The following is an 11,041-nucleotide window of genomic DNA, read 5'->3' as shown; positions in this document are numbered from 1 at the left end:
TCTATCAACGGCTAAGACCGAAATACATAAGAACTCCCCAATTAACAGAGCAATGAGGCTCTACAACAATATTCATCCTTATGTTGATATTTTTAGTATGGCTGAAGCTACATTCATTTCGACATGTAACACTGTACTTCTGAATATAATTTAATAGATTATGAAGATTAAAAAAAGGAAAAAATAGTATTAACTTGTATAAATGTTGTAAACCTTGTTTTTAAAATGTATTACATTCCAAGTGGAAATCCTGTTGAAATAATTGTTTTAAATATTATACTGATTTTAATTAGAATGTATTAGTAATGTAATGTATTATTAGTTATATTAACCATAATTATTTTTTTTATTTTAGTAATGTGACTTGTGTGTCAGAGTAATTTAGTTTTAGGATTACTCTAACTAGGTAGTGGTTTTTGTTCTTAATATCTATTTTTAACATGTAATTAACAATTGTCGTGAACATTGTAATTGGGACTAATGACCTGTTATGTTCACAATAAATAAATAAATAAATAAATAAACTCTTGCCGGACGTAATCTGCGTTCACAGTCTGTATGACAATATTTCGTAGTCGTTATGGGTGCTCCTTTTTGACCATTAAGGCAAATTAAGAACTACTGTGACAGACTTTTAGTGGCGGAACGTAGTGGCTACGCAGGGTCCATTGACTTTCGTGACAGTCACGTGGCAACAGGTCCTGTGTTAAAAAATGTGTAAATAGAGACTTGTTTTGTATTGTTTGAAGAATCAAAGAGTGCTGTGTACTTTTCAAGGAGTATATATAGTAAAATGTCTATCTTGGAGCATGACTCATGTGATGGCGGCTTACGTTATGTATGGTTGATAGTGTTGGTGGCTTTGTAGTGCTCTGCTTTTTTGGTGAATTGTGTGATTTTGTGCAACAATTAACAAATTTATAATCGGCCAACCCATGTTTGATTATTTCCAATAACGTCGTTCGATAGTTTGAGGTGTATTTTTTAAAATTATCTTCCAACAATGAACGAAGTGAATATTAGAGGTTCAAGAACACCAAAATCTTCACCAATAACTGATGCATATGAAATATCAGATACAGTTCTAGGCCTTGGAATCAATGGAAAAGTAGTTCAATGTTATGATAAGAAAACTCGTCACAAATATGCTCTTAAGGTATGTAGGCTATAGACATGTCAAGTTAACCTATAACCCCTGTCGTATTTTCATTTTTGTTGATGTTGTAGACGTCATTAAAACTTTAGGCCTATACATATCATTCGTGATTTATGATTGGAAGGTTGCGTTCGTAACTAATACGGGAAAATTATTGTATTTGTGACATGAACATTAAGGCCCCTGTTTTGGTGTGATTTTTTAAAAGCCTGCTTTTCATGAGATACAGAACATAGACTGTAGATGAATGTTTCAGTGTAGTTCATACAATTCTCTGCGATTTAAGGATGCAGTAGAACCGAACAATTGGCTGTGCGGTTTGGATCATGTAGTTACCTGCTTGCATTCGATAGATAGTGGGTTCGAACCCCACTGTGGTTTTCCGTGATTTCCCATTTTCACACAAGGTAAATGCTGGGTAATGTTACTGCCTTTACGTCCCCAAGGTGGCAGAATTTAGTCCCGCAGAAGTTCCTTTACGTGCCAGTAAATCTACCGACACGAGGCTGTTGTATTTGAGCACCTTCAAATACCACCAGACTGAGGCAGGATCGAACCTGCCAAGTTGGGGTCACAAGGCCATCGCCTCAACTTCTGAGCCACTGAGCCCGGCGTACCTTAATTAAGGCCATGGTCGCTTCCTTCCCACTCGTAACCCTTTCCTATCCCATCGTCGCCGTAAGACCTATCTTTGTCGGTGCAACGGAACGCAGATTGTAAAAAAAAAAAAAAAAAAAAAATTGCAGTAGGCTCTGATTGTGTTCAATGTCACTAGGATCTTTATAGGATCAGAGAGCAGTTTAGTGAACAATAAATGGTAATTGGATTTCTGGTCAAAGGAATTTGATACAATTAAATATTTCTTGGTAGAAAACTGTGACAAATTGTCAGACCCTGAGTTCATTTTAGGGTTTTTTTATCTATAACTTGTTTGAAGTTTAGTATTTTCAAAAAAAAGTGTCACTACGTTCTATCAAACTAGCTCGTGATAATCTCTCTGAATTCGTGCTGTTTGGAGCAAGACATACTGCTGGAAAACTTGACATATTGTGAAGACCTTGCTTTTTTTTTTTTTTTTTTCTCGGAAGACCCTTCATTGCTCCAGCTCTGCATTCCAAATTCCTCGACACATTTTTTACAAATTTTTCTCCCCAGGATCACATCCCGATTCAATTTTTGTATTGTCTTACTTTACCTGCCTTCGTTGCTCTTGAGGGGTCTGACAGCTGAGAAACATTGTTACAGGCTTCTCACCAAATTGGCTATTGATCGAATCCTTGGCCAGTGCACTGGATTTTTTGAAATTGTAAGTTGCTATGATCATAATGTTGACAGTAATGTAGAATTACAAACTTGCTTGCATTGCTTTTGATTTAATGAAATTTTTTGAAATATTTTCTGTTTAACAAGTTAGTTAGTTTGTACTTGATTTAATTTTATATATTTGTGTGATTATTTTCTCTTTGTTTGAATTCTATCTGTTATGTACCTCACTACCAAGAAAACATCAGACACTGTATATACTACAGTGACTAAATTAATACAATATAGCTAAGCCCGTGCGACCACCATGTTCGTCCCAACCACTAACAGCTAATTGTATCACAGTGAGGGTAGGGGCAAAGAGAATGAAGAGACAGGTGACTTCTAAATAAGGTGACCAGATAGATTATCTTCAACTGCATTTTGCTCCTATACTGGTTTAGTTATTGTGCATTATTCTCCATCTGCCCAAATCTTCTTTTACACTCTTTCCTTGTACACGTGTGGTGGAATGTTTGTAGTTGACACTATGGTGTGTGATTTAAGTGAAATTTAAGATAAAAGTGATCTACAAAGTGTTCGGTTTGACAATTAGGAGTATACCAAATTGCTGGAGGTGGCAGATTCTCCCAGAAGTATTTAAAGTGAGTGCCCAACGTTATTAACTACTTGCATGTGCATAATGTTTTAAGTTATGCAGTCAAAGATAAACAGGAACATTGACAAAATTCTCCATTAATCCCATTGATTTACCATACTATTTTGTCTAGATTTCTACATTATGTAGTTTGTCAAAAGGCTTCTGGTAACCTTAATGTGTCAAACACAATTTAAATGACACCAATTTTCAGCCTAAATACAATGTACCTCGTTACGAATGTGTTCAACAAATCATGACAGTGAGCACTAGAATTGTAGAAATTTCGTTTTTCACTTTAGATACCAAAAACCTTTTATGTCAGTAGATTTGCTTTGTGACTTCAATACTTCAATATAGGCCTAGTTAGAAAACAGTTCTTCCATTTCTAATACAAACTGAAATGTAAGCCCAGTTACAAACCATATTGTGCTCTAACGTCTCATAGGATAAACCATACGGCTCTAAATCACCAAAGCTCTTTAAACATTTCTCCCAGTGCCTGGAATTCTCTTGTCTGTGTCTGTCAGGTCATCAGCCCAGAGGCTGGTTGGATCCTCAAATAGCACCACCAAAGGTTATGCGGTTATAAGGAAACCGCAAAAACCAATGGCAGCACCAGAATGAGGCGTACTAGGCAAGACGAGGAGTGAGGTAGTTTGCCATTGCTTTCCTCACTGGGTCAGAAAGTACTTTTGCAGCACGACTGACCCTATGAGCAACACCTTTCACAACACTCAGGTGCACTAGTCGTGCTCTGAATGTCATTACTCAGCACCACTCATACCCCAGCAGCTTCCATATTGTCACAGCCATGGATGAGACTGGGACTTCGGTGGAAGCTACACTTTACTCTGGCCTGTGCCAAGAGATGGATACAAAAGTACTGTATCGATCAAGAAATGACAACAGGCAAGGAATTCTCTTAATGCTCTTAATTATATAACCTAACAAACAATACAGATAATTATTTTCATTGGGGGTCAAACTTAGGCCGTTTTGCTGAAATGTTGAGGGATTTCAGGTTCTTGCATTTGCACTTTCTGCTGACACTCTTAATTGCTTAGCAATCAAGAAAACCTGTAAGGGCCTTTCTATCCTCCTCATAGCTTCCTCTTCTCACATTGAGAGAGCATGATCATCTTCAAATTTTGTTTGAACTGTAATGCTGTAGGAACAGGTTGCTTGGCTCTTACAAGACCGAAAAATATTCTCTAATGAATCTTGTGAGAATCTGGAAGTTAGAACAAAATGATACTGGTACTCATTCAGTAACACAGCCTGCAACTCAAGTGTGGATTTTGTGCAGAGAATAATTCCAGTTTGTACAGGTTTCCAAGCACGGCAAAAGTTCAGTTACTGCAGCACTTTTTCAGCGCAGATATCTAGGCGCGATTGCACTGTCATTCGTTTCTTTCTCGTCGACTTCTCACGATGGTCATGATCGTGCGGTGCACAGGGCTGCCAACTCTTCACCTTAAGGCGACACTCCGGAGATAAAAATATATTTTTACCTAATGCATGGATTTTCACAAAACTTTGTGCGAATGTCACCTAGACTATATAAAAGTAGAGATATCACGAGCATTTCTTTCATATACAATTAATAGTTTTTCCAAAATAGTTTTTTTTTTTTTTGAAATTTTAATTCCATTTTTTCATGAAATTTAATTAACATGTTAATGTAAATTCGTAATTAGGTAGATAATTCTTCATTTAAAAGCACTATGTATCAATTTTTCTGTACATAATTTATATAAGGAGATATATCGCACTAAAATTTGTGTAATTTTTACGTTCTAAAATTTTGGACTTGAAAAATCCCTACTAACTTACTTGAAAAAATTCTGCAATCAAAAATTCCATATGCAGGTTTCTTAATATAGCTCTGATACGTATACCATGCAAATTTTGTTACATTTGGCAGAATATTATGGGAGAAAAATGCGATTTAAATGTAAAATTACAATACGCAAACAGAGCATTATTACAGTGTAAATTGTTTGAATTCAGCAGATTAACTTCGTGACAAGGAAAAAGAAACTCAGTCCTTTCAATTTCATTCATTCATTTCATTCTCCGGAGTGTCGCCTTAAGAACTATTCGTACATTGTTACATGCGAAGGCGCTAGTTTTCAACTTACAAACTAGTGGATTGGTTTGGACTGTGACCAAGCCAAAGGGGTCTGGGGGCCTAAGTTACTAGGTTAGGGCCGCAAAGCGGCTGTTAGGCCTCTAGCATTCCATACGGTTATAGCAGCGCATTCAGAAAGCTAAAGTGATTTATCTTGCTGGCTAGTGGATTGGTTAGCTCCGGCTAGTGATACAAAACCATTGGACTGGGATCAAGCAAAGGGTGGCTGGGGGCGTAAGCCCCTAAGTTAGGGCCGCGAAGCGGCTTTAGGCCTCTAGCATTCCGTACGGTGAGAGCAGCGCATTAAAAAAGCTGAAGTAATTTATCGTGCCTGCTTTTGACAAAGCTATTGGTCTGTATTGTACATTGTTTTGTTACAGATTGCATTTAGTTGTGTTTTTATTGGGCGTGGGTTGGTAACGGAATACATTTCACTTGATTGCTGGGAATGATGTCATATTCGATTATTATCAAAGGGTGGAGAAGGGTCCACCCATTTAATACCATTAGCTTGTATAGTCTTATAAATCTGGGACTAGTTTCGACCCCATATATATTGGATCATTTTCAGCCATGCTCCAATTGGAAGATACAAGCGCACATATAACCAGTAATAATTTAAACAGTGGTATGTCACAATTTACAGTCTTAATTTAAAACATTGATGCAATCCGAACAACATATCCAAACATATCCAATATCCGATTGTATCTCATCCAATGGAAATGCTACAGCGGGCTCGAGTAATGAATAATGGCGTGTGATAAATTATATTAGGTTATAAAAGTAAATGTACTTCTGGTAAATGGTGGGTGGGTCCCTGGCTGTCACAGTGAACGCATCTCTCCACATAATATTTGTAACATTTCAAATCCCTTATATGATGCTATAAAACTTATGCTGCACATACTGAATTTTTACCCCAAGCACCTCTTACTCCTATTTTAAGATTAGAAAAGATGTCCGCAAAATGGTTGAGGAAGGAAGTATTTTCGTTATATGCCTCAGAAACGTGTTTGCTGAATGCCATGGTTGTGTTATGAGAAGTCGTAAGTACAAACCATTTTTCAGTGAAGTCTACGAACCAACAAGCAGTAGTAGTGTAAAATTCTGGAGGATCTAATTCTTCTGCCAGGTACTTCAGAACATTACTGACAGAATGACATCACTTGGTTGAAGTTTGTACCCGCACCTTATTGAAATGAGATGGGTTCACATCTTCTTCAGTAACTTTCGGTGTTAACTTGAAATTTAGTTCCTGTTGATATGCAGTTAGTTCCTCTACATGGGTCGACTTGAATAGAGGGTAGGCCAAATTCCTCAGCAATTGATTGTGGGATAGTGATCAGTTTGCTGTTACTGAGCATGCCTTTCATATTTTTGAAATGTGAACTGAATCTAGAATGACATAGATTTTCTTGTTTTCATCACAAGGATGCAAGAAATAATTAACTATCTTCCTGTGACGTCTTGCAGTTACACCGACACTCCTCCAAAATCCCTGATGTGGTGCTTCCATATCTGACACAACTGCCAAAATATTAAGATCTATTTCATGGGTTTTCAGTCTAATGTCTGAAATATTTCCATGCACAGCGCCATGTGTACTGTCTCCAGTGAAGAAGTATGCAATTGTCTATTTCCATCTGCTTGATAATCCACCCAACATAAACGCCAAAGCATGTGTAGCTTGCCCTTTATGACCAGGTAAGGTGAAGTTCCCATTGAATGCGTTGCATGAATTGTCATATTCATTCCCTGGTGTAATGGACATTTCAGCTGTTAATAGAACAGATCGTTTTTCTTCACTACTGAAGAGATCAGCTTTTATTTTCATGTTTGTGGGTTACTGTAGTCACGTCCTAGTTCGTGAACCATGGGCAACGGCTGAGTGGCCTAGTAAGTGGTCCTGAGAGTCGGGATACCAGTTGCTATGGAATGGGAGTGGGCATCTCGGACATATTCTGAGTCGTGGCCCTCCTTGTGCTCAGGCGGCTAGGACTATACACTTCACCGGTGGTCCATAATCCGTTAGAGGAGAGATCCTCACTTGGACTATATGCAAGTAGGGCAGCATCCTGCTTCATGAATTTCCCGAGCTCAGAACACTTTAAGCAAGCCTCGGACCTATGGGAGTAATGGAGTCCCACTCCCATTTGACAGGCGAGGGACTCGTTGGAAACAACTTGGTGAACGAAATGGAATTCGATGGGGAGCTATCAATATTAATGGGGCTTATGGAAGAAAGAAGGCAGAACTGGCCGAGTCAGCAAAGAGGATGTATCTGGACGTGCTAGGAGTAAGTGATATTCGGGTAAGGGGAGATAATGAGGAAGAGATAGGAGATTATAAAGTGTACTTGACAGGTATTAGAAAGGGAAGGGCAGAGTCTGGGGTAGGGCTCTTTATCAGGAATACCATTGCACGCAACATAGTTTCTGTTAGGCACGTAAATGAGCGAATGATGTGGGTAGATTTGTCAGTGGGAGGAATTAGGACAAGAATTGTGTCCGTGTATTCACCATGTGAGGGTGCAGATGAGGATGAAGTTGACAAGTTTTATGAAGCATTGAGGGACATTGTGGTCAGGGTCAACAGCAAGGATAGAATAGTGCTAATGGGCGATTTCAATGCGAGAGTTGGGAATAGAACTGAAGGATACGAAAGGGTGATTGGTAAATGTGAGGAAGATATGGAAGCTAATGGGAATGGGAAACGTTTGCTGGACTTCTGTGCTAGTATGGGTTTAGCTGTTACGAATACATTCTTCAAGCATAAGGCTATTCACCGCTACATATGGGAGGCTAGGGGTACCAGATCCATAATAGACTATATCTTAACAGACTTTGAATTCAGGAAATCTGTTAGGAATGTACAAGTTTTTCGCGGATTTTTCGATGATACAGACCACTATCTGATCTGTAGTGAACTAAGTATCTCTAGGCCTAGGGTGGAGAAAGTGAAATCTGTCTGCAAAGGAATAAGGGTAGAAAATCTCCAGGACGAGGAAATTAGACAGAAGTACATGGATATGATTAGTGAGAAGTTTCGAACAGTAGACAGTAAGCAGGTTCAGGATATAGAAAGTGAATGGGTGGCAAACAGGGATGCTGTAGTAGAAACAGCAAGGGAATGCCTAGAAACAACTGTGTGTAAAGATGGGAAAAGGCGAACATCTTGGTGGAATGATGAAGTGAGAGCAGCCTGTAAACGTAAAAAAGAAGGCTTATCAGAAATGGCTCCAAACAAGGTCCGACGCAGACAGGGATTGGTACGTAGATGAAAGAAACAGAGCGAAGCAAATAGTTGTTGAATCCAAAAAGAAGTCGTGGGAAGATTTTGGTAATAACCTGGAGAGGCTAGGTCAAGCAGCAGGGAAACGTTTCTGGACAGTAATAAAGAATCTTAGGAAGGGAGGGAAAAAGGAAATGAACAGTGTTTTGAGTAATTCAGGTGAACTCATAATAGATCCCAGGGAATCACTGGAGAGGTGGAAGGGATATTTTGAACATCTTCTCAATGTAAAAGGAAATCATCATGGTGGTGTTGCAAACAGTCAAGCTCATGGGGAGGAGGAAAATGATGTTGGTGAAATTATGCTTGAGGAAGTGGAAAGGTTAGTAAATAAACTCCATTGTCATAAGGCAGCAGGAATAGATGAAATTAGACCTGAAATGGTGAATTATAGTGGGAAGGCAGGGATGAAATGGCTTCATAGAGTAGTAAAATTAGCGTGGAGTGTTGGTTAAGGTACCTTCAGATTGGACAAAAGCAGTAATTGCACCTATCTATAAGCAAGGGAACAGGAAGGATTGCAACAACTATCGAGGTATCTCATTGATTAGTATACCAGGCAAGGTATTCACTGGCATCTTGGAAGGGAGGGTGCGATCAGTCGTTGAGAGGAAGTTGGATGAAAACCAGTGTGGTTTCAGACCACAGAGAGGCTGTCAGGATCAGATTTTCAGTATGCGCCAGGTAATTGAAAAATGCTACGAGAGGAATAGGCAATTGTGTTTATGCTTCGTAGATCTAGAGAAAGCATATGACAGGGTACCGAGGGAAAAGATGTTCGCCATACTGGGGGACTATGGAATTAAAGGTAGATTACTAAAATCAATCAAAGGCATTTATGTTGACAATTGGGCCGAAGCTGTACGCATAAACCGGCTTCGGTGGTGGGGTCATGTGAGGCGAATGGAGGAGGATAGGTTACCTAGGAGAATAATGGACTCTTATGGAGGGTAAGAGAAGTAGGGGGAGACCAAGACGACGATGGTTAGACTCGGTTTCTAACGATTTAAAGATAAGAGGTATAGAACTAAATGAGGCCACAACACTAGTTGCAAATCGAGGATTGTGGTGACGTTTAGTAAATTCACAGATGCTTGCAGACTGAACGCTGAAAGGCATAAAAGTCTATAATGATAATGTATGTATGTATGTTAATAACCCCATCTAGAATGCCAGGCTGAAAAGGAATATTCTGAAGTTTCCTACGAAGGGTCCTTAGGGAAGGAAGCAGATAATTTTGCTCTAAGAGTTCTTTATAGCCTGTATTTCCAGTAGAAAATTTGAGAGAGTTTTTGATTGTCATATTTGATCAAAATGTCTCTGTACCACTTAACAAACAAATCTGATCACTATTGAACACAGGTTTTTCTTTCTGCTGGGCATATCAGTTGCTTTGTTTTGTCTGATAATACGTTTAAATTTAGGACGTGTTGCTGTCTGCGATTTTGGTTCTCGAGCTTTGTATAATGGTTTTCATACTGCTGCAACTTCTCATTGAAAGATTTTACTATGTCTATATTTGAATGAGGCAGGCTGCAACTTGCTATTGCAGGCTCGTTTGGTGAAGCAGTTGTGAGTTAAAACTTACTGCATTCTCTTTTGTACCTACCACTGCACTGCCTGGTAGATTAGAACATATATTCTCTCTTTCTGCATATTTCTTCTTTTTTTTGGACTGCTTGGTTTCCGAGTGATGGGAGGCTTTCTTGTTAATGGAGGCTCTTGGTGAGAGATAATTGTGGAACGATTCAACCGAGACTGAGGCTTGATAGTTGAAGGAGATTGCAGGGCAAGGGAGACATATTACCACATATATATAGATAATTATGAAATACACTCTTCAATAATTGAATGGGTAGAATTAGAACACTGTCCATCACATTATTTTGAAAATTAGGATGTGCAATCTTATAAATCTTAACTCGTGTGATGGGTAGGAGAGATAGAAATGTTGATTGTCACTGCTGGGGACCCACCACCCAGCCTTAAATACTGTAGTTACTTAACTTTTATAGTAAAATATAATAAAACTACAACATTTTGGATAATATACTGTCTAAGGAACGCTGCTATTAGCTGAATCATTCTATATGGCATCATTTTCATAATTCAGTACAGGTACTTATGTAGATGCATGTCATTGCCAACTACGCCACAATAAAAACTCCTAAACAAATGGTGATATGGGTTATGCTCCCAGGGGATGCCTAGAGGCCTGCATGCCGCTTCGTAGCCTAATCTGAGGGTTTATGCTTCCAGACCCTCTCTGCTTGCCATGCAAATGGGATCTGTCCAGACCAATGGTCTAACCAGTCCAGACCTGTAGTCTTGTCAGTCACTGGACCTAACCAATGCAGACCATTGGCCTTGTCACTGTCACCTTTTAGGAGGGTCCAGGCCAATCTCTCTTGGTGTTCTGTGCAGGCAAGAAATTAATTAAATGGGGCCGATGACCTAGATGTTGTCTTCATTAAACAACAAGCAGCAGCATCAGATTAATTCAAGTTTTGTTTACTCTCGAACATAGAATATATTGCTGTGCTCTGTAGCTTAATGT

At 39.0% G+C, this 11,041-nt stretch overlaps 1 protein-coding gene across 2 annotated transcripts in view; it reads left to right on the top strand.

Annotated features, from left to right (window-relative positions):
• The first annotated feature begins 801 nt into the window (after positions 1 to 801).
• Positions 802 to 11,041, top strand: part of MAPk-Ak2 (MAP kinase-activated protein kinase 2) — a 240,422-nt gene continuing 230,182 nt past the window's right edge. The window contains exons 1-2 of one of the 2 annotated variants that reach the window (XM_068226149.1): positions 1,131 to 1,156; positions 2,402 to 2,462. In XM_068226149.1, the coding sequence (XP_068082250.1) occupies positions 1,146 to 1,156; positions 2,402 to 2,462 (72 nt within the window). In that variant the 5' untranslated portion in view covers positions 1,131 to 1,145. Of the gene's footprint in view, positions 1,157 to 2,401; positions 2,463 to 11,041 lie in introns of both variants that reach the window. The other variant, XM_067140598.2, reaches the window with a different exon arrangement.

Source organism: Anabrus simplex, chromosome 2 (assembly GCF_040414725.1).
Source record: "Anabrus simplex isolate iqAnaSimp1 chromosome 2, ASM4041472v1, whole genome shotgun sequence".
NCBI lineage: Eukaryota > Metazoa > Arthropoda > Insecta > Orthoptera > Tettigoniidae > Anabrus > Anabrus simplex.
This window is presented reverse-complemented; position numbering and strand designations above follow the sequence as displayed.